Genomic DNA, 24349 nt, shown 5'->3' on the forward strand with positions numbered 1-24349 from the left:
TAACGGGCCAAAGTACTCCACACTCCTCTCCAGACACTTCAGATTCAAAGTCCAATAAACCAAATGTTGTATTCTAGACACCTATCCTAACAGAACAAATTGCTAGTGTCAGAAAGTGAAAAATCAGTTATTTGGTTCCTTCTATCTCCATGTCAGTCTCTCAAAAGGAGGCTGAAAGGTGTCGGTTCAAAAAAAAAAAGAGACAAGGCATAACAAACTGGAACTTTTACTTTTATTTTCAGCAATGAGTTAGATCCTTGATGGGTACAGCATCTGGAAAAAAAAACCAAAAAACCACACCATTATGTAAGAATGGCAGACTATCATTCCTACGAGTTGTAAAATCGTGCAAAAAGAAAGCTGGTCTCAGTTAACAGACCATCAGCAGAACCACCGAATAAAGCTGCCCCTCCCAGCCCAGGGCACGTGGACCCTTTAAGTCCTAAGCACGCCCAAGCCCTGTTCAGTGGAAAAAAGTGCCCCACCTCACCATCATGGATTTCATGACAAACTAACTTTGGTAAAATAAGATTTACAGGTGGAATACTTGTAGAGAAAGAGAAAGCTTTTTCTTTGATACCATGGCATATTGCAACTATGTACAGTATCTATTTAATGGAACAAATGCAGATTTTCGTTTGTTTCATACTGATGACATATAAAAGCCTCCCAGTGGGCTAAAAACATGGATGTGCTAATAAAGGTCAGCCCTTAGCCATCCCTATAAAATTCTGTCTATTTTGTGACATGACTGTTCTCAACATATACAATTTCAACTCTCTCATTACTTTACAATTTCACTTTTAAATTGTGATTTTTTTGAAAACATTCTTTTCAACCAGCTTTTGGAGCTTTAGCCTTTTGGAATTCAATCTGGGATCAAATAAATTGTTTATTGGAAAACCATATAGCGTTATCTTTTGATACTGTGATATTTGGAATGTGTATGAGAAAAAAAGAGTCAGATAACATCAAGTAATAATAAACTTTTAATGATTATGACTGGAGTTGCCATCCAACATATTACTAATAACTGAAAAGATCATACTAGGTTAAACTTTAATTTTTGGTGGAATTCATTATGCCACATATATAGAATGGAAAGATTAATAGGGACACAAAATGGAAATTATAATAATTGTATTAAAATATGGGAGCCATTAGCGTCTTTTTGTCATGATTAAATGTCATTTTCCTATTAGTCAGACATCATATAATAACAGGATGGGGGAGGGATACAAAGATAGGTTTCGTTACATGAATGAAGGGTTTTGAGGGAGGGTGGGGAGAGGTTTACATTTATATGTTTAGATTATAATGTAAGATATGCAAGTGCCTTGTTTCATTGTGTTGATTATGAATATTGTACACTTGGTGAAAGATTTTTAAAATGAATAAAGAATTTAAAAAAAAACAAAAAAAAACTGCATTTATAACAAATGGTGGACTGGCAACATTGTTGAAATATCAACAGAAGAAAATGATGCCTTGATCATTTTTATGCATCTACATTACCCTGAAAGACATTTGCTGGATGCCAAAACAACATTTCATTTCCATGCTCTTACACCATCTGGGCAACAATATCAGTTTTCAGAATCTATTTTGGTACATGTACTGTAAAACAGGCAAGTCGGCATCAGCTGTCAAAAAATCAGCTGAGAGGGAATCCTTCGGGGAATCCCTCCGTGGGCAGTTGGGGAAGACCGGGCTTCCCCATTGCTCCCAGCCGACTCGCGAGGCACCATCGGCGGGGAACTCTGGGCGCCTGCAGCTGCTGCCGACGGAGCTCCACCGCCTCACCGGCCCAAACCGCCGAGTTCAGGGCGGCCGCGAGTGCCTCGCGGCTGGACCACATTGTGTCCCACTCCCCCGGAGAAGGGCACAATGGCTCCATACCCGACCTAGCTAGGAGAAAAAGTGCCGGTTAGTGCAAAAATACAGTAAACTGACAGGGAAGCAACCCTACAGACCGGCACTACCTCAAGATTTTTTTTTTTTTTTTTAACAGAACAGACTCCACAGGCTCTCAAAGCAATATGCCTTGCTTGATTTAGGGGGCAAGGCTTACTGCTGAGGCTCCTCTAAAAAAATGTGGGGAGATGGTGAAGTGGGGGGAGGGACCATGCTCGAGACTCGCCGGGTTTGACATCCCCGAGGTCGGACGGACCCCCATACAGGGCCCGCCCAAGCTCCGTCCGGCCAAAAACAGGGACTATAAACCCCCTAAACAAATTCCAACAGCCCTACCAAGGGAGATGGGTACAGATCACTCAACACCTGCTGGAGACTGAAAGAAGACTGAGGTAAATAGAGAAGGGAGTATATTATATACTGTCCCAGTTTTGTTTTCAGTCTCCACCTGCTGGTCATGATTGGATATATACCCATTTGTAAAGATTAACCTCTACTGGTCTGGAGAGTGCTAAAGAAGATGCACTTTTTCCACCCCCAAAAAGGAGCGAATGTAAAAAACCCGTACCTTTTTTTGCGGTCCAGCGTGCTTTCCACGCTCCTGCCTCGGTTCCCCTGCTCTCTTCTGGTAGTGTCAGCGGCACATGGGGCAGACGTGCACTTTTTGCGTGCCTGTTTGGTCTCTCCCTGCACTCCAAATGGCTGCCTGTCCTCGTGGGATGAGAACTGACAGGCAGCCATTTGGCGTTCAGTGCGAGACCAAGCAGGCACACAAAAAGTGCACGCCTGCCTCATGCACTGCTGTGCCGCTGGAAAGAGCAGGGAACCAAGGCAGGAGTGCAAAAAGCGTGCTGGACCACCAGGATGACAAAAAAAAAAGGTACCCGGGGGGGGGGGGGGGGGGAGAGGGGGTGCCTGCCTGCCTTTGGGAGGGTTGGCTGGTTGGCATGGCACTGGCTGGGGGCTGGCTGCCACTAGACATGCCTACCATTAGTCGTGCCCACCACAAGATGTGTCCTGTACCCTGTCCCAGCCTACTACTAGACCACCAGAGGGGGAACAGGGCACACCATTTGGTTCAGAATTTTTTTTTCCTTGGTTTTTCCTTCTCTATAGGTAGGTGCGTCTTATGGTCAGGTGCGTCTTACGGAGCGAAAAATACGGTAACTCAAATTCAATAAGATGCAATGAAGGAATACAGTCTGAATTTTGGCTTGGGGAATCAATATAAGATAATCACTTTAGGTTTGGGAACCTAGGTTAAGCTGCCCAAACATTGGCTTGGGAACCAGACAGACACCCGCTCAAGGTTTTGGAACCTTGATGAAGAAACCAAAACTTCAGGCTTGGGAACCTGAACCAAGAAACCCACCACTGGCTGGTATTGCATGGCTATCAGATGTGACCTCTATGGCAATGAGGTTGCTGGTCAAATTTCTTAACTGGTGGTAGCAATTCCACCACAGACCAACACAATCAAATATATTTTCCTTCTAGAAATGCAAAAGAACAGTCATATAATGAGTACAACTTGAAGAGCTTCCATATTTGGATATGGTCCCAGGGAAAATGGCGGAAGCGCTGGTAAGACAGCAACGATGAGCATCTAGAAAGGAACAAACAGATGAAAACAAGCAACATGGCTTCTTCAAGGGAAGATCGTGCCTAACGAACTTACTGCACTTCTTCGAAGGAATTAACAAACAAATGGACGAAGGGGCCCCCAGAGACATCATATACTTGGATTTTCAAAAAGCCTTCGACATGGTACCCAATGAACGTCTACTATGGAAATTGTAGAACCATGGGGTGGAAGGTGACGTACATAGATGGATCAAAAATTGGCTGTCGGGCAGGAAGCAAAGGGTAGGAGTGAAAGGCCACTACTTGGACTGGAGAAGGGTCACAAGTGGTGTTCCGCAGGGATCGATACTCGGACCGCTGCTATTCAATATATTTATTAATGACTTAGACAGAGGGACGAAGTGCGAAGTTATAAAATTTGCAGATGACACAAAACTTTTTAGTGGGGTTAGGACTAAGGATTGTGAAGATTTACAAAGGGATCTAAACAAACTGGGAGAGTGGGCAAATAAATGGCAGATGAAGTTTAATGTAGAGAAATGTAAAGTCTTACATGTAGGAAACAGAACCCAATGTACAACTATACGATGGGAGGGCTGGTAATGGGTGAAAGTAGCCAAGAGAAGGACTTAAGGGTACTGGTGGACAAAACAATGAAGCCATCGGCACAGTGCGCAGCGGCCTCTAAGAAGGCGAACAGAATGCTAGGTATTATCAAGAAAGGTATTACAACCAGAACGAAGGAAGTTATCTTGCTGTTGTATCGGGCGATGGTACACTCGCATCTGGAGTACTGCGTCCAATATTGATCGCTGTACCTTAAGAAGGATATGGCGATGCTCGAGAGGGTTCAGAAAAGAGCAACACGCTTGATAAAAGGTATGGAAAACCTTTCATATGCTGAAAGATTGGAGAAGCTAGTGCTCTTTTTCCTAGAAAAACGGAGACTTAGACTTAGAGGGGACATGATAGAGACAAGATCATGAGGGGCATGGAGAGGGTGGAGAGGGACAGATTCTTCAAACTTTCAAAAACTACAAGAACGAGAGGGCATTCGGAAAAATTGAGAGGGGACAGATTCAGAACCAATGCTAGGAAGTTCTTCTTCACCCAAAGGGTGGTGGACACCTGGAATGTGCTTCCATAGGATGTGATAGGACAGAGTACTCTATTGGGTTTCAAGAAGGGATTAGATGATTTCCTGAAGGAAAAGGGAATAGAAGGGTATAGCTAGAGGATTAACATACAGGTCCTGAACCTGATGGGCCGCCGTGTAAGCGGACTGCTGGGTGCGATGGACCTCTGGTCTGACCCAGCAGAGGCACTGCTTATGTTCTTATGTTATGACCTTTGACCTTTATTTTCAGGCACCGTTTACTCGCAATGAAAAATAAAACCAACTTTTTCCGGGGGTTTGAAACATGTGATTTCTAATAGACTTGGTTCAAAAAGGTCTGAAAACTCATAAAATTTAAAGTGAAACTGTAAAGTAACAAGATTAGTTTATAAATTGAAACTGTATATTTGAGAACAAAGTCATGTCACAAAACAATAGACAAAATGTTATGGGGACATCTTCATTATTGTAGGCCCACTTTAAGGCTGTTTACATATGCCAGTTTAAAAGAATAAAAATCTGCATTAGTTTCATTGAATGTTCTCCAAGTTTCATTTGTTTTGCATATATGACCAAGAAAATATCTTGACTCAACAGTTGTGAAAAATTTGCAGGGATACTGTACATGGTTGTGGTATGGTATCAAACAAAGAGCTATAGCTCTAATCTTCCACTGGCGGATCAGAGTTCAGTTGGGTCATATAAGCTTCAAAATCTGATGGTTTGTTAGGGAGCCCTCAACTACATTAACATCCAGATCAGTGCTAACTGCTGAAAGTAATACCTAGAGGAGAGATGCCACTTAGGCAAGAACTAGGATGGCAGCACTGAACTGTCAGGTGTGGCATGGACTGGGACCTATTTGCTAAAATACCCAAGCTCCTATGGCTATTCACTAATATGATGACAGCAGATACGATTTGTACTTTCATTAGAGGCCGACTTGAGGTACAAATAGAACAAGAAAAGGCAAGGGGGATGTCTCAAAAATGGAGAAATTAGGTTCTTAACCTGCTAATTTACTTTCTTTTAGCTTCTCCAGACCAGTAGAGGTTAATCTTTATGAATGGGTATATATCCAATCATGACCAGCAGGTGGAAACTGAAAACAAAACTATGAGATAGTATATAAGATATTCCCTTCTCTATTCTCATCAATCTGCCGAATAGCCAAGCAGAACCAAGAACGGAAAACAGAAATAAACAATACTCCGAACAAGAGTAACAACTAACGTACCCAAAATGCTGTTGGAAAATGCAGAGGAGAAATACCAGAAGGAAAAATGTCCCCACAGCCGCTGTTCTTTAATTCTCCCCGGCCCTAGAAAAATACTAGAACCCGCAGCAACAGCCCCAACAACACAACAACAGACAAGGTGGGGACCTCTACTGGTCTGGAGAAGCTAAAAGAAAGTAAATTAGCAGGTTAAGAACCTAATTTCTCCTTCTTTAGCACTCTCCAGACCAGTAGAAGTTAATCTTTACGAATGGGACGTACCAAAGCAGTTCCCATCACGGGCAGGACCCCCGAAGGGCCGACACCAGAACACGCTCACCGAACACCGCATCCTGATGCGCCCGAACATCTACCCGGTCGAACATCTACCCGGTAGTGTCTGACAAAGGAATGCAAGGAAGACCAAACCGCAACCATACAAATGTCCACCGGAGGCACGAGCAAAGACTCAGCTCAAGAAGCTGCCGGACCCCGAGTGGAATGAACCTTGAGAAAACTCTGGAACAGGCTTCTGTCTCAGAAGAGAAGCGGAAGCAATAGTCTCCTTGATCCAGCCAGCCCCCCTACGAGGACCCGCCAGAAGGACAAAGAGATTATCTGAGTTCCTGATCTCCTGGGTCCGCTGCACATAAGAGCTAAGGACCCGACCGACAGCTAACTCGCGCAGCTATCGTGGCTCAGAAGAGCTCTCCCGACTACCCAACACCGGGAGAACTACAGATTGATTGACATGAAAAGGAGAAACTACCTTTGGCAGAAAGGAAGGAACAGGCCTCAAGACAACCCGCTCCCTAGAAAACTCCAAAAAGGGAGCCCTACAAGAGAAAGCCTGTAGTCCAGAAACACGCCTAGCGGAAGTAATGGCCACCAAAAAGACCGCCTTCAGAGAAAGGTCCTTCAAAGAGCAGCCACCCAATAGTGCAAAAAGTGGGCACAGCAGAACAGAAAGAACCAGATTGAGATCCCAAGATGGAATAGAGGGTCGCACGGGAGGCTCGAGCAACCTGGCTGCCCGCAAAAGGCAAATCACCTCAGGAATGGCTGTCACTAACCCACGAAAGGCTGACAAGGCCGCAAGCCGAACCCGGAGAGAATACCAAGCCAAGCCATCTGACAAGAACTCAAGGACGTTAGGCAGGGAAGCACAAAAAGAGACCACTCCCCCCGCCTGGCACCACCTCTCAAAGAGATGCCGAACCCGCACCTAAGCCCGAGAGGTAGAAAGCCTCCGGGACCCCAAGAGAGTAGAGATCACCTTAACGGAATACCCCTATTCACCTAGGCGATCCCTTTCAAGAGACAAGCCGTAAGACAGAAGGGAGACGGGTCGAACATGGGAATGGGACCCTGTCCAAGAGTGGCAGAGGAAGAGGATCAGCTACCAGATGTCTCACCAGATCCGCATACCACGGACGTCGAAGCCAAGCCGGAGCCACCAGAACCACAAGACCCGGATGGAAAACAAGGCGGAGAAGAACTCTGCCCACGAGAGAACACAAACAACAGCCCCTCCGTTGGCCATGGTTGAACCAGAGCATCCAGACCCTTGGCCAGGCCGACCCTGCGACAACTGAAGAAGCGGGGCACTTAGGCAATGCCACTCATGGCCATCAGGGGTGGACCCCAAGCCTGCACTATCAACTGAAAGGCCACAGGGCTGCGACATCACTCTCCGGGAGCTAAGATGTGACGACTGAGGAAATCCGCCCGAACATCCTCCACCCCGGATAGGTGAGATTCTGAGAGGTCCAGAAGGTGTGACTCCGCCCAAAGGAAGAGCCGAGCCGCCTCCCACGCCACCTGTGCGATTGCGGTGCCTCCCTGATGATTGCCTGAAGCCACCAGTGTGGCCTGGCCGACAGAACTCAGTCTGACTCGCCCATTAAAAAGGGAACGGAAGGCTAACAGCGCCAGATGGACGGCACTGGGTTGCAACACATGGAACAACCAGGACGCCTCCTCCTTGGACCAGATGCTTGGAGCCGAGCGGCCTAAACACTGAGCCCCCCGACTGAGGAGACTAGCATCCAAGAGAAGCACCGGCCACTGCAGTAGATCAGGACTCACCCCCTGAACCAGATGAGAAGTCTGGAGCCACCAACAAAGACTGCAGCACGCCAAGCCTCGCAGAGGGACAAGGACATCCAAATTGTGTCTCTGGGGCGACCACCTCTGGAGCAGAGCATACAGAAGAGGACGCATGTGGGCCTGCGCCCACCTTACCACGTCCTGGGACGCCGCCATCGACCCCAAGACTTGGAGGAAATCCTGCGCCCAAGGACACCAGGACGCCATAAATAGGCGAATCTGAGATTGCAAGTTGCTTACCCAGGCCCCTGGAAGGAAGACCTTCCTCAAGGAGGTATCAAACTCCAAGGTACTCCAGCCACTGAGCTGGGACCAATCGACTCTTGGAAAGGTTGACCACCCTGCCTAGTGACCGGAGAAACTCCACCACCCGAGCCGTAACCCGGGCGCTCTCCAGAAACGACTGTGCCCGAACCAACCAGTCATCCTGGCGAAAGGCTAGCGTCTCCCATGCCGTCGGACACGGAGAGGCTAGATATGATCTGGCCGAGAGTGGCAAACTCCAGAGCATAACCGTCCCGCAGCACCCCCAGGACCCACTGATTGGCCCACTTGGGAAACAAGTATTGCAGCCGGGCACCCACCGGAACCAAAGGGGCGCTGGCAAAGAGCCATCGGGTAGGACGGGCAGCGGGGAAACCGGCGGGGGGACTCCCAGCCCCCCGACGGGCCCCCTGAAAGGACTGCATGCGCTGAGCCAACCGACCCCGGGGAAAAACTGGAAGCCTGAAAAGCAGCAGTCGGATGCCCAGGGCAAAACCTGCAAAATACCCCTGGGCAGTGCCACCCTGAGACGCCGGGTGGGCACGGTCCTCAGGCAGATGGGGCATCTCAGAGTCCGTCAGAGTCTGAACCAACTTATCTAAGTCCTCTCCAAACAAAAACGACCCCCGAAAGGGAAATTTTTGGAAATTAAATTTGGACGCGGCAACCGCCGACCAAGCGCAAAGCAACAAGGTACAGCGCCTGGCCACCAAAAGCCCCAGACTTAGCCGCAGACCGCACCAAGGCAGAAAGAGCATCCGAGAGGAACAAGGCAGATATCTCCTGATCCACAAAGGACCAGACATCAGACTCAAGATCCAGGACACGCTCAAACCACCGAAACATGGTGTGAGCCACCAGCCCCACATAAATAACCACCTGGACCCCCAAGGCAGAGACATCAAGATTCTGTTTAAGAAGTGTCTTTTACGTACACTCCTCAGATACCCTAAGGGCAGAAACCGCCCGCAACGGGCACGGTATGCCGCTTACCAATCACTGAGACCACCACGTCCACCACTGGCGAAAATAAGGTAGCCCGATCCCCCCACCAGGATGTGATCCCAACGAGCCAGGGCGCGCGCAAACAGAAAAGGCGAAATTCACTGCGCCAGTACGATATCCCGAAAACTCCTGATCCACAGGAAAAGAGTGGGAAAACAGGACAGACCCCCTTGAAGCAGAGGGGCCCCCATACGCGGGGTCTCCGGTGGCGCATCGTCAAAAAAGCAGCACCGAAGAGACCTGCTAAATCAGGTCTAAAAGCGCATCCCTCTAAATAAAAAGCGCACCATGGATGCCTCTGTGATGGAAAACGGGAAACCCGACGCCCCGCTGCCAGCGGCCGTCCCCTCTAGAGGATCCTGGAAGCCCGCCAAAGCGGCCAGGTCCTCAATCATGCCAAAACGCTCCTCCAACCACCAATCCGCAATCCAAGCCCTCCCGCGGGCGCATGGATGAGGGAGGAGGAAGAGGGGCACCAAACGAAAAGAGGGATGCGGAAGGAAAACCACCCCCGAAACCCCCCGGGCGCACGTGGGACCCCCAACTGTCTGCACAAAGAAAGAAATTAAATCAGGGGGAAAAAACCCCCGGGGGTCCCCAGGGACTCCCTGCCGAAAACTGCCCCTGTGTTTGCAAAACAGGGGGAAGGCCACCTGAGGTTGCAGACAAAATGGAGGGGCCAGACAGAGAAAATGGCGAAGTTCCCGCCAAAAATGCTCCCTCCATGGCCAATAGCGGCTGAGAAGCCTGAACAGTCCCAGCCGCTAAAACAGGCAAGTCAGCATCAGCTGTCAAAAAATCAGCTGAGAGGGAATCCTTTGCAACCTGACCGTCGGTGGTTCGGGGAATCCCTCCGTGGGCGGTTGGGGAAGAACGGGCTTCCCCACTGCTCCCTGCCGACTCGCTAGGCACCATCGGCGGGGAGCTCTGGGCACCTGCAGCCGCTGCCGACGGAGCTCCACCACCTCACCGGCCCAAACCGCCCAGTTCAGGCCGGCCGCGAGTGCCTCGCGGCTGGACCAAATTGTGTACCACTCCCCCAGAGAAGGGCACAATTGCTCCATACGCGACCTAGCTATAAACAAAGTGCCGGTTAGATGACAAAATACAGTTATCTTAAAGGGAAACTTGTTTTTTTGTTTGTTTGTTTTACAGAACAGACTCCACAGGCTCTCGAAGCAATATGCCTTGCTTGACTTAGGGGGCAAGGCTTACTGCTGAGGCTCCTCTAAAAAAATGTGGGGAGGTGGAGGAAGTGTGGGGAGGTGGAGGAAGTGGGGGGAGGGACCCCGCTCGAGATCCGCCGGGTTTGACACCCCCTAGGTCAGACGGACCCCCAAACAGGGCCTGCACAAGCTCTGTCTGGCCAAAAACAGGGACTAGAAACCCCCTAAACAAATTCCAACAGCCCTACCAAGGGAGATGGGTACAGATCACTCAACACCTGCTGGAGACTGAAAGAAGACTGATGAGAATAGAGAAGGGGATTTATGTACTATTTCACAGTTTTGTTTTCAGTCTCCACCTGCTGGTCATGATTGGATATATACCTAATCATAAAGATTAACCTCTACTGGTCTGGAGAGTGCTAAAGAAAAAGTCTTTATTTGTAGCAAAAAGGTCCCAACAAGGCTCCCAGTTTCGTAGCGTTCAGAACAGTACAGTAAAGTGTTCCCTGAAGAAGGTGTCTTCTAATTGCCGAAACTTGTTGGGACCTTTATGCTTCAAATAAAGACTTTATTTTTGGTTGGAAAGACACCCTTCTTGCCTTTTCTTGTTATTCTTCTCTCATTAGAGACCATAACGTCACTGTGGGTGGTTGGCAGTGGTTGCATATACACACCCAGAGCTTACAGAAACTTCTTGTTAGACAAAACCTTTACTCTGCTATCATTAGGAAATAGTTTAATGTCACTTTGGCTGCTAAACACTCGGGCAACACAGACATACAAACCACAAGGCTCACAGTGCCATACAGGGACTGTCTCAGTAAGACTAAATGCCTCACATCAAACACTAGGAATGAACATTTGCATACAGGAATAAACTGAGGACCTTCACACAGTCTGGGGGCTCTGAATATACAAGTCAGTTGCAGCAGCTCAGGTTCCAGATCTACCCAGGAGGAAGAAGAAATACCGTCTCATGTCTCACAGGCTGGAATGAACTGGTACAACTGAGCTACCAGGCAAAATGTAAAGAATACAAAAAAAGCTCCAGCAATAATTGCCAGGTGTGACCCTTACCACACGGATTCTGTGGCCAATTGCCTTGGCAGGCAGATTGCTTCGGAATTTGGCCCGTACCATACCACTGTTGCCATGGGAACGGGTTATCTTTCCCCAGATCACACGTGTTCTGTTGGGTTTGCCACCAGGAGTTACGGTGTTACTGTCAAGAGAGAAAGAAGAGAGCCAAGAAGAGAATGATTTCTTGGGAAAAACAAGCTTAGGACACAGTAAGATGGGTATTCAGTGTGCAGGACATCAAACATGTTATCATTTATACAGGAACCCACCATAATCATATTACAAAAGAGAAAAATAGGTGTGGCATATGGGGTCAAAGACCAGGAAAAGGCAAATACTCCAGAAATCTTTCAAAAGTCAAATGTAACAAGTATATATGGACAGCCAGAGGCAAGTATGGCAAAAGGATCTAGGGAGAGCCTCTATGCTTTTCGATCTTTCAGAGAGGACAGCCGATGCATCAGAAATACAAGCACCCCTTAAACAGAGCAGCAACTGACAACAGGGATGTAACATAGTGGATGACAGCAGATAAAGACTCGAATGGTCCATCAATCTAAAAAGAGAAGAGAAGGGAAGCCAGCACAGATAGCGATACCATTAGATCCCCGGAGCATGCGGGAGATAGATCAGCGACGGAGGGAAGTTAAAACTTACCTTGCTGCTCTTCCTTGCTTCGGGCCTTCCTGTCTGCCGGGTCCTGCTTACTTTCTGTTTCCACAAAGGCAGGACCTGGCAACGAAGAAGGCCCAAAACAAGGAAGAGCAGCAAGTTGTAAGCTTCCCTCCTTCGCTGACCTATGGAAGATAGGCTTACAACTTGCCTAATGACTCTGCTGACCGGTGTGTGAGATGGGAGGGATGGGAAGAGAAATGCTGCTGCTGCACCGAATGGGGGAGGTGGGGGAAGAGAAATGTTCTACTGCTGCACACAATTTTTTTGGGGGGTGGGGAAGAGATGTGCTGCTGCTGCACCCAATTGGGGGTGGGGAAGAGAAGTGCTGCTGCTGCACCCAATTGGGGGTGGGGAAGAGAAGTGCTGCTGCTGCACCCAATTGGGGGTGGGGAAGAGAAGTGCTGCTGCTGCACCCAATTGGGGAGGGAGGAGGGGAAGAGAAGTGCTGCTGCAGAACCCAATTGGGGAGGGAGGAGGGGAAGAGAAGTGCTGCTGCAGAACCCAATTGGGGAGGGAGGAGGGGAAGAGAAGTGCTGAAATAAATGGCTAGATTGAACCTAATGACTTCATTAAAGCATTTCCCTTTTTTAAACCTCTATACCACTTGAAAGCGGGCAAATACCTAATTATTCCCTTCTAGAATTGGATACTTCTTAAATTTAGTAAAAATATTCTTGTATAAGTGTCAAACCTTAAAAAAGGAAGTCAGATTGAGCATTGGAAAATAATAATAATTAACTAATAAAAATAGTACACATTTAGGGCTCTTTTTACTAAGCTGTGATAGCGGTTTTAGTGTGTGCTTAGTGCACGCAGAATTGCCACGCACGCTAGACGCTAATGCCAGCATTGAGCTGGTGTTAGTTTTCCTGCGCTAAAAATGCTAGCGCACTTTAGTAAAAGAGGGGGTTAATTTTCCGCACAACCAAATTTCCCCATCCCGCCCCACCCAGCTACTTTTTCATGCCACCCGGCTGGAAAAAATTTCTGGGGAGAACACTGTGAAATTAAACTCTGGAATTTGTTTCCAGAGAATGTCAAGTTAATGTTACTTCAAGAAGCATATGTCTGTTTTCTTGTGCACCAAAACAAACCATACACTTCTCTACTGCAAGCATTCATTCAGGTCAGCCCAGCCGCAATAACCTCACAACTAAGGTGAAATGTGCAGCACTGAAAAGGATCTCTCCTTTAAGCACATGAATCTGCTAGTGTGTTGCTTTGTTAGCCCATTTGAATGCACTGAAAAAGTTTAAGAAGAGAAAAAAAAGAACCTTTTAACTGGACTAAATACATTTCTTGAATAACTTCAGAGAGCTACATCACCCTGCCTCGTCACCAAACTGAATGAGAAAATGGTACACAGTGAACATCAAAGGTAGTGAGAAATGAAAACCTCTTTCCTAAGCACTGGCCCCAACATAACAGAAGATGTTTTCTTTAAATTCTTTAGAAGTGGGAGAAAAATCCACTACAACAAATGACAGGTTATGGAAGTCCCAACTAGACTGAAAAAAAAGAAAGGACACACTATCACAGGTGTGGCTCACTGGTTGTGAGATCAAATCCTGGTGCTACTCCTTGTGACCCTGAGCAAGTCACTTAATCCTCCAGTGCCCATTGCTATAAATATCAAAGCAACAAAAATACAGAAATGCAGAAAAAGCCACGATTCATCCTGTCCACACTATTGAAGATTCACCCTAGAGAATGACACGGGGGACAAATTTGTCACTGTTCCTGTCCCATTCCTGAAAACTCTGCCTTAACTGCACAAGCCTTGAACACTTATGATTTTAAAGTGTTTGAGGCTTGTACAGACGAGGATGGAGTTTGCAGAAATGGGACGAAAAAATTTGTCCCCATGTCACTACAGGTTAGACAAATTTTTGTTATCTTCACTGATATTCCTCAGGAAGATAGGGAATGTAAGATGCTTACCTGACTCCTTCCCATTTATCTATGAGGCTCCAAAACAATCTAAAGAACCCCAGGTACTACTGCAGCCATAGCCCAAACATTTACAGTAGCTCTTAGGCTCCAGGCAGCTTGTCAGACAGACCTCACTGTATAAGCACTTGCATGTCCACCAAGTCATCTACTGCTCTTGTTTAGATTCTGCCAAGTCCATCACTGCCTGCTCTAAACAGTTCCTTCTCTTCTGTACACATAGCAAGGGACTGCTGGGATGCTAGAAATCCACTGGTCCATGGCAATGTATCAGAAATAAGTTTAGACAGACTGGATGTGTCACATTGCATTGTGCGTCATATTCTAGTTTTGAAAGTAAACCACAAAACCAAGCCAATCACTGACCAGACTTATCACTGACAAGAACAGAGCATGAAGTCAGTGCTGTTTGTTAGTCCTAGAAAAGGTATCAGTAGCAATGAAATCAGAGAAAAGTGCGGCTGCTTAAAAAACACCCTCATTTGCCAAAGTCAACTCACTTCTTAGCCTTGTACACATAGGCACATCTCTTGCCCAGGTAGAAGTCTGTTTCATTACGGGCATAGACTCCTTCAATTTTCAGCAAAGCAGTATGCTCCCGCTGGTTCCGGAGTCCACGCTTGTAGCCAGCAAAAATGGCCTTGGACCAGAGCCTAGTAAACAAATGCACAAAATTAATTTCCTAACATTGGTGCACCTATCTTAATGTGACGATATACAGTAAGCAAGGAGAAGACGATCAAAGAAAACAAATAAACTGCTTTTTCAGACTAAGATAGAATTTATGTAGCTTATAAGCTGCTTTCTGAACAACCATCCAAAGTGGTATACAAAGAAAAACAACAAATCCACAAACTACTAGAAAAGAGCAATTAAATTTATTAGTGAGCCAACCCAGATGCCAAACCACTTTTACTTATGCTTCATCTTTAATACAATTTCGTATTCCATACCTTCCAGACATTTTGCTATGCTACTGTCTGATGCAGACGAGCCTGAAAGAAAAGACATTTATTACTAAGAGGCAAAAGAGAGTGAGCGCTGAACTAAATGCAATGCATTCAAACCTTGGTTTAGGAGCTAAACCAAACTGCCACAATGTATATTAACGCTGTAATGCAGGGTGTCCAACCTGCGGCCCCATGAAGTATTTTGTGCAGCCCCGGTCGAGGGTGATGCAGTATTTTCCTCTGCTGCCCCCGGGTGTTTATTGTCTTGCCAGCACCCTCCTCTGTCTTGCTGCAGGGTTTGCGCGGCCCCAGAAACATTTTTTTCGGCCAAAGCGACCCAGGGAAGTCAAAAGGTTGGACACCCTTGCTGTAATGTATCATGTAATACTGTTTTTTCTTGTAACCTGAGGACTGGGAGACATGTAAACCCACAAACAGGACATCTTTAGAGCTTGTAGAGATTTTAATGCAAGGCAAAATTGTTTTTAGTGGAACCCTGATAAAAGATGGTTAGAAAATGGACACAATTGAACCCGCACTGGGAACACAGCCTGGTTTTAGGATAGGTGGATCCAGCGCTGACAGAAACGGGGTATTGCTACCTATTAGAGTCCCCCCCCCCAAAAAAAAATCAAGAGTTCATGTAAATTATTTCTATAATGCTACCAGATGTATGCAGTGTTGTACAGAGTCACAAAGAAAAAAACAGTCCCTGCTCCAAAGAGCTTACAGTCTAAACAGGATACCATGGATACAGTTAAGGGGAATGGTTAATCTGTTGGAGGGGAAGGGAGTACAGCCATTGTGACATCACTGATGAGGTTGGCTCTTATTGGTAGAATGAGGCATTGTGACATCACAATCTCAGCTGTGCTTCCCAAAGACTGAAGCTCTTCACACTCCTACTACTATGAATTATTTCAGAGTCCCTGCTCCAAAGAGCTTACACTCATGGATACAGTTAAGGGGAACGGGGTTGGTGGGCAATAGGGAGTAGGGTTCTGGGTTGAAGATGGGTTTTCAGTCTGCTTTTAAACAAGGGAAGGGGCTGGGCGGACAAACTCGGGTAGCTTATTCCAGGAATAGGGGGCAGCTAGATGGAGGAGAAGGGTAGAAAGGCAGCAGTCGAGGGGCCGACGCCGAGCGGCCGGCGCCTCAATCCGTCCGCCATCGCCGCCATCCTGCCAGCTGCGCCCCCGGGAACCACCGCGAGACGTAAGGCAGACGGGGCCCTGGACGCTCCGCAGGCGCTTTCCCCAGCTCGGCCGCCCTCTGCGCTTCCGCCGCTCGCCGTTACTCACCCGCCCCGACGTCCAAGATGGAGGCAAAGGAAGAGCGGGGGGCAGGCTGGGAGCGTAAAGGACCGGCGCTGAGGTGTCCCCGGCGCCGCCTGACCCCAAAGTCCAGCAGGCAGCTGCGGAGAAGAGCAGCGGGCGCTAAGCCGCCTTCAGCGCAACTGAAAAAGGCGTCAGCCAAAGCCCAAGAAATAAAGTCAACGGTTGAGCTTCCGGCCTCAGTACGTGGCCGAGGACCCCGAGGGGCGTTACCTGCCGGGAACGGTTGCCTTGGAAACGGGAGGTAAACGCCGCACTTTCGCCCGCCAGGAGGGTAAGGGAGGGAGGGGGGCATTAACCGGCCCATTGGCACCCTCTACAGATGCCAGGGGGGGGGGGGTCCCATCGCTTTCAATGAACGGAGAGACCAAATGGCGATCAAGCCTCTCACTTATCCAGCACCCATGGGGGTTGTTGGATGCCGGATAACTGGAGTTTTGCCTCCCTTCTCGCCTATCGACCCCCACTTGTAGGTCCAGCATCTGTTCTTCCCTTCTTTCTGGGTCACTTTCTCTCCCCCCACTTATGGGTCCAGCGTCCATTAATAATAATAATAACTTTATTTTTGTATACCGCCATACCCAAGGAGTTCTAGGCGGTTCACATCAATTAAACAAAACTTAATAAGAAATTACAATGAACTATATATACAAGTAATGAAGCTATTGGAACAAAAATTAACAAGAAATTGCAATTGATCATAGTTAAAATTGTCATTGGAGTTAGTGAGAAGGGGGAGATCATTAACCTCCCCACCCCCACCCCCCCAGCATGGGTCCGGCGTGGCCCCCCCTTACCTACCTGCTTCTCTCCTGAAGCAGCAGTCCCAAATCTCCTTCCAGCCTCTGAAGCAACAGCGGCAGCCAGTCCTGCCAACACCCCCCTCCCTTCCCTACCCGAAGCAGTAGATGGCCAGTGAGCAGAGGAAGTGATGAGGCAGAGGAAAGGCCCTTCTGGGGCTGGCCACAAGCAAACAAACAACAACACTGGTTAGACAACTACATTAATGGAGCAAGACTGACCTATGACGCCTTTAGAAAAGCCATAAAAACTGCCTTAGTCCACAGAAATATCACCTAAAAAGTATTTACACAAAACACTAAATCGATTTCTCATATTTCAAACATGTCCACTCCTGCGTATAAGACCAAAAATTTATTCTGCATGCTGTATTTCTCTTATCTCTGCATTTTGTAACTCGCTGACTGTCCAGCCCTCTTCAATGTAAACCGCCTAGAAGTCTCACGACTATGGCGGTATAGAAGAATAAAGTTATTATTATTATTTATGGCACTGCTTCTGCTCACCAACTGACACTACTGCTTCAGGTAAGTGTGTGTGTGTGTGTGTTGGGGGGTTGTCAGGACTGGCTGTGCTGCTTCGGGCTGGAGGGAAGGGTGTTATCAGGACCAGCTGTCACTGATGCTTCGGGGGCTGGAGGGAGTGGAGTTATTGAGACAGGAGCGCACAATTTGGAGGGTTAAAGAGCTATCTGCTTTTACCACATTCGCTGGCAATGAATTCCAGAGCTTAATTACACATTGAGTGAAAAAAATATTTTCTCTGTTTCAAATGTGCTTACTAGCTTCATTGCATGTCCTTTAGTCCTTGTATTTTTTAAAAAGTAATTAAGCGATTCATGTCTACCCATTCCACTCCACTCAGTATTTTATAGACATAGTAAAATAATAAATGATGGCAGATAAAGTTGGTCTATCCAGTCTACCCAAAAGAGCGGCCAGATTTGTACCTAATGCACTGTGTAGGTTACACCTCTCTATATGTGTGAAGGTCATTTCAGTTTTGCTTTAATTCCACTCTCTGTGTTTATCTCACACACTTTTTCATTCTGTTATTTTTTGTCCCTACCTCCCTAGCCAGGAGGGCATCAATAAAGATGTTCTGAGTGAAGGAAAGAGAAGAACAAAGAATTAGAGGAAGGAAAATAGAGGAATGGTTGGTAAAAGGCAGGGGAAATGGGATAAATGCAGGAGTCAGAGGAAAGAAGGAATGAAGCAAACAGAAGGGATGAGTAGGTGGGAGAGAGGAGGGAAAAATGAGAAGGATATATATATAGGAGAGAGAGAAGAAAGGATGATGGGACAGAAGATGAGTAGGGAAGCAGAGTACAGGAGTAAGATTGATAAAGCATTATAATACAATAATGTTAATAACAGGCACTGTTATGGCATTGGAGTGGTGAGCAAATTACAAAAAACTCACAGAAATTCTTTTCTTGTCTGATGTTCCCTGGCAGCCTGGAGATAAGTCAGAATGGACCAAGTGAGGCAATGTCTTTCACTCCTAGATGTTCTGCGGATTAACACTGTACTGGAGGACAGCTTGGATCAGCTTTCCATTCTGGGATACATCATGCCGGTGTCTTACTATGAAAGGCTGGATGGTGGCAATGTAAGCTTCCTGACACGAAAGAGATGCAGCAACTTCAGACTAAATACATCACATTCCACTTTGAAAAGGCAGATATAGAGGGCAAAATAATTCATTTATGTCAACACTGTACAATGTAGGGGGAAAATGAGATAAACTGAGGCACCCAAGACAACATGGCAGTTCTTGTCAGACAAATCTGACCAATTTATTTGACGGTGGCCAGTGATTTGAATAGGAGAATGCTAGATGTGGTTTATTTAGATTGTAGCAAAGCTTTTGACACTGTTCCACATAGGTGTCAAATAAATTGAGTGTCCTCAGTATGGATACCAAACCAGTTGAGTGGAAGGCGACAAATGGAATTCATCCTGAGGAAAGGGATGTTACCAGTAGTGTGCCCCGAGGTTCAGTTCTTGGGCCTATTCTTTTTAACATTTTTGTAAACAATATTGCTGAAGGGCTATCAGGTAAGATTTTCCTCTTTGCAGATGATACCAAAATTTGCGATACATACCCCTCATGGTGTATCAAAGCTTGAAGAATGGTCTAAAATTTGGCAGCTAAGATTTAATGATAAGAAATGTAAGGTCATGCTAAAAAAAACAACCCAAGGGAACGGTACAGTTTAGGGGGTGAAGAACTTTGTGTACGAAAGAGGAGTGAGACTTGGTTGTGATAGTATGTGATGATCTTAAGGTATCCAAACAGGTTGAAAAGGCGACAGTGAAAGCTAGAAGGACGCTAGGGTGTATAGGAAGAGGTATGCAGAAAACCAAGAGGTGACTTGTGGTGCTCAATCTTTTTATTCACGTACATGACCCAACACGTACGTGTTTTGGCCCTAAGGCCTGCCTCAGGGGTCTTATATTGAAACAGTTCAGTTCAAAGTCACAGACGGTGGTTCAAAAAGCGGGTTTCAGTGTCCAAACTGTGGTACGAGAACGCTTGTAATGGTTCGTTTTACTGAATCGTGGGCCAGCTGTGTGATCCTGCCCCATCACAACATGAGGAGTTGAGGATCTGTCTGTCATTGGTCCATCTGGCAGCCCAAAGACCACTTTTTGCAGAGAAAATTTGAAGCAAAGGACTTCTCCAATTTCCCTGCTGCAGTTCTGAGCATGGCACAGTAAGGCTATTGGAGCCTATGGGAGGTCTGAATTCTGGGACCAAGAATAGTGTTCCCCTCCTCTAGAAATCCCTTTTTGACATTTTTTATCTTTTAATATTTTGCCCTTGGGATGGATTTGGTGCCAAGATTGCTGCTGCAGCGGCTGTCTTGAATTTCCCATTTTTTTCTCTAAAGCCTCCATCTGCCTCCAACCCCCTTGATTTAGCTTAAACTAAACAGGGATGGACCCCTTAGGCCTTCCTACCCCTATATCATGCCAGGTTTGCAATGGATGGTCAGCTGAGGACTGTTGTGTTCCATGGGCCACGCAAGGTGTGGGGGGGGGGGGAGTAGGAGCCAAGGGCTTAGCCTCCTCTTGAATCCTCTAGGGCTGGAGTTCTACAAGATATCCTTCCTAGAGTCCTTCGAAGGTGACTTGGTGAAGCACAGGTGTGTCAGCACTGCGGAGCCCAAGAGGTTACATAGGGAGTGATGTCTACTATTCCAGTGGTTCTTGACTGCTTTCGTACAAACTGAGCGGGCAGGAGTAAGCCCACTGGGAGGCAGAATTGAAAGATGTGTAATATCCTTCTGCAAACAACTTGCAGGTTCAGATGGATAACTCTAGCATTCAGGACTGCTAGACACATCTACAAGAAAGATTATCGAGGTAAGAAGCTAATATTTATTTGGCGGTTCTATGAATTGGGGTTGTGGCCACCAAAAGTTTATGAACACTGACTTAGGGATTTACTGAAACACACACTTGGAGTAGGACTCATTAGAAGGCAGTGGTAGCCCAGGACTTGGGTATGGGAGCCCAACCTTCACATCCCTAACCCTAGCTGATCCGAGAAGAGGGAACCTGAGCCACGTCTGAATTTGCATCTTTACTATGAACCATTGTAGCAGTCCAGATGATTAGAGCAGCTACAAACAGCTTGGAAGCCCTCTTGGGGCAGGAAAATACCTATTATACTTGGGATTTTAATTAAAAAGGCCAGGCTAAATCCAAAACCTCTTCTAATTCAGATTCTCTGTTGTCCAGGTTATTGGATGTGAAATCAATAAAATACTGACAAATCAGAAGCAGCTAGAATCGAAGTTTGAAAAGCTGATGTTATCCAGGGCTGATGTCCGGTCAGCAGTACCAGTCGATACGGAGAAGCTTATAGAACTGGAGCAGCAGCTGCATGAGACAAGTGGTGACCTAAGAAGAACTCATTTCCTCTTCAACAAGGCAGCAAAACAGAGCCCTCCGTCATCAGATAACCTTAGAAAGGTTCAGGCTGACAGGTGAGGGTAGAATGATCAGGCCAGACAAAAAAAAGCAAACTTGGAGGACAAATAAACAAGACAGAAAGAGCATACAAATGAGAATAGAGAGCCAGCTCCATTGAGGGGTTCCCCACAGGAACCGTTTTCCAATTATTAGTATAGCCTGATTGATTGATTGATTTAATCATTCATTCCATTTTTTAGTCTGTCCTTCCAAAAGAGCCCAGAACGGGTTACAAGTTTGCATACATATATATACCACCAAAGCCATGATAGTTCGAGGCGGTTTACAACAAGAGGTGCCGGACAATCAGCAAAGTAGTTACAATACAAAGTGATCGAAGTAGTTACAATATGATAGTCGAAGTAAGGACTACAAATAAGGATAAGACATATAATCCAGTATAGGCATGAGTTAGCGATAAGAGAGGTGGCGTGAGGACTCTGTCTTAACAGTGGAGGCCTAGACTTCTTATGGTACCGTGTTTCCCCAGCATGATTTTTGGGGTAGGTCCTAATATAGGCTTTTGTACATCATCAAAAAAAGGAGCCTACATTCATTTAGTGAAAAGTGATGTACATTGCATCATCACCAAATTAAGGGGTCCTTTTACTAAGGTACGCTAGCTGCTAAACGCTAATGTGTCCATTATAGTCTTTGGATGCGTTAGCGTTTAGCGCGCCTTAGTTAAAGGACCCCTAACCCTTTTTTTTGTTAGTATTAAGTGTTTGATCATTTTCATTTTAAATGGCTCCAATTTTTAGATTGTCCTGAATTTCCCTTCCCTCTACCTTAAGGTTCTTTATTTATTCATTCAATGTTCTAGACCATTTTCCCAGGGGAGCTCAGAACACTTTACATGAATTTGTGTGTGGTTCTTGGCAGGCAGTTCGTGACAGATGTGATTGCTGAGACAGTGCAGGAACTGAAGACATCAGGAACCTTCCAGAGCCTCCTCACAGCCGTGGAAGGGGAAAAGGAGCAGAAAGAAAATGTCCATGCTACAATTGCCAGGTGAGGGAACAGCCTGACCAAAGGCCTAAACGCACTTCCAGCTGCTTCTTGAAAGCCAGCAACAGCATTGATTGAGAAAAACACCTGCTTAATAACTCCAAGCAATTTAACCATTTAGAAATGGCTCTTTAGGGTTAACTGCTTAGCAGTACTAACTTAGCACCTAACTGAAAACCAGCTATTTGTGGGGGACTCAGCTGAATATCACATTTAACAAGCTACACAGCAGGAGGAAGAAAGGATCAGCTGGTGACCTGCCTACCAGGAATCAAGGTAGAAGATATAGTGAGCCGCATCGACAGGATCATCGACAGCGTGGAAGAGGGAGATCCACATGGGGACAAACAACGTGAGCAACAAGAACTACTGCAGGGAAGCACTGAAGGACCAGTTCCAGATGCTAGGAAGGAAACTGAAGACCAGAATGCTGAGGATAGCGTTCTTGGAGATCCTGCTGGTACCTAGGGCCAATGAGAAGAGGCAGATGGAGCTGCAAGCAGTCAACACATGAATGAGGCGCTGGTGTGAGGAAAAAGAATTCCACTTTGTGTGCAACTGGACAACGTTCTGGGGGAAGAGAAAGCTATACAGGAAGGATGGACTCCACCTCAGCGGAGACGGGACGAGGCTATTTGCAAGCAACATCAAGCGAGAAACTGAGAAGTTTTTTGTTTTTTTTATATTCTTTATTCATTTTTAAAACTTCAATTGTGCACAAAAGATGATGCATTTACATAAATTATTATCATTACAGCACAATATACTTAATAGAATAAAAACAAGACTTATTTTCTCCCACCCACTTTCCAATTTACAAACACTTCATAAAAATACTTATAATCAACCCTTCTATATTTCTTAATAAATGCCAAAAACATATTCCCCTCCCCGGATGTGCATGTTTTCCCCAATTTATAACTGAGAAGTTTTTTAACTAGGAAGAAGGGGAAAGCCGACAGTTGACCAAGAGTTGATGGTTCGGGAAACGGTATACCCAGATGATATTGGAGGATTGCAGGGAAGACTCACCAGATCATAGGCAAGATAAAAATCCTGATGGATCAAAAGGGATACAAGAGGGAAAGAAATGCAAGAAAGTAACAGGCCGCAAACTCAAGTGTTTGTACACAAACTGTGACCAGGTAAGATCTGGACTGGAGTAGCCCGAGCCCTGACCTGGGTCATCCAAGCCTTAGCTGAGCGGTTGAATAATAATAATATAATAATTTTATTTTTATATACCACCAAAGCCATGATAGTTCGAGGCGGTTTACAACAAGAGGTGCTGGACAATCGGCGAAGTAGTTACAATACAAAGTGATCGAAGTAGTTACAATACAAAGTCGAAAAAGTTACAATGCAAAGTCATCAAAAATAAGGTACAGGTTGGGAGGAGTGCTACACTAAATTCATAGGTTACAATCGGTTAAACAAATTCGTTTTTATTGATTTTCTAACATTGAGGTAAGATGAGGAATGGTTGATGATGTTAGCCATCCAGTCGTTCCATTTGCCTGCCTAGGAGGCAAGAGTTCTGTCCAGGAATCCTTCAACGATGGAAAGGAGAACAAATGAATTCTGCTTGTGGACCTAATGGAACTGTCCAGATTAAATTAAGAAATGAGGCATGGAGGGGTAGAGGGGTGTCTGCATCAAAATATAAAGGTCCAGTACAGGTGTTTAAGGTGAATTTTAAGATGACTTCATTTTCTGGGTTTCTATTGTAGTGCAATTCCAAAATATACAAAACAAAAACTCTCATTGGTGGCTAAACAGCCTTTTAGCCCACCATGCTTTATTCATTACTAAAGTTCAAGCAAACACAAAAATAACTTTTCAATTTCAAGTCCTGGAACCTGCAGCCTGCTTGCACTACTTGGACAGGTTCCCCACAGTTCTCCTGTGATTATACAAATTCAGAAAAAACAGTGATTCTTAACTCTTCTGGTATTCTTAATTCAATCAGAGGCAGTACTTCTTAACTCTTCGGAGGCAACACCACCTTATCAGAAACAGCAGTTTTACTTTCCTCAAACTTTACTCTGTAATCATGCTCTCAAACAAGCATGACTTCTCAGGTTCCATTTCCACATCATTTTACAAACTATTCTTCTGGCCTTTCTGTATCAGAATCATCATTACCTTCAGAAGAATGATTAGAAGTTTTAGTCCTGAGGTTTACACCTT

General features: G+C 46.0%; 2 protein-coding genes across 2 annotated transcripts in view; one reads left to right on the forward strand and one right to left on the reverse strand.

Moving 5' to 3' along the window:
- Window positions 1-210: 210 nt before the first annotated feature.
- Window positions 211-16452, reverse strand: LOC117366561 (60S ribosomal protein L35a). Its single transcript, XM_033958037.1, has 5 exons — window positions 16335-16452; window positions 15037-15078; window positions 14584-14736; window positions 11456-11600; window positions 211-273 (listed from the first exon to the last, which is right to left on the reverse strand). Exons 2-5 carry the CDS (start codon window positions 15045-15047, stop codon window positions 250-252), a joined length of 333 nt encoding a protein of 110 aa, XP_033813928.1. The 5' UTR covers window positions 15048-15078; window positions 16335-16452; the 3' UTR covers window positions 211-249.
- A 252-nt stretch (window positions 16453-16704) lies between these two features.
- Window positions 16705-24349, forward strand: part of IQCG (IQ motif containing G) — a 68516-nt gene continuing 60871 nt past the window's right edge. Inside the window, exons 1-4 of the mRNA XM_033958036.1 lie at window positions 16705-17695; window positions 18625-18779; window positions 20918-21165; window positions 22034-22162. Coding sequence (XP_033813927.1) covers window positions 18642-18779; window positions 20918-21165; window positions 22034-22162 — 515 coding nt within the window. The 5' untranslated portion in view covers window positions 16705-17695; window positions 18625-18641. The remainder of the gene's footprint in view (window positions 17696-18624; window positions 18780-20917; window positions 21166-22033; window positions 22163-24349) is intronic.

Source organism: Geotrypetes seraphini, chromosome 9, assembly GCF_902459505.1.
Source record: "Geotrypetes seraphini chromosome 9, aGeoSer1.1, whole genome shotgun sequence".
NCBI lineage: Eukaryota > Metazoa > Chordata > Amphibia > Gymnophiona > Dermophiidae > Geotrypetes > Geotrypetes seraphini.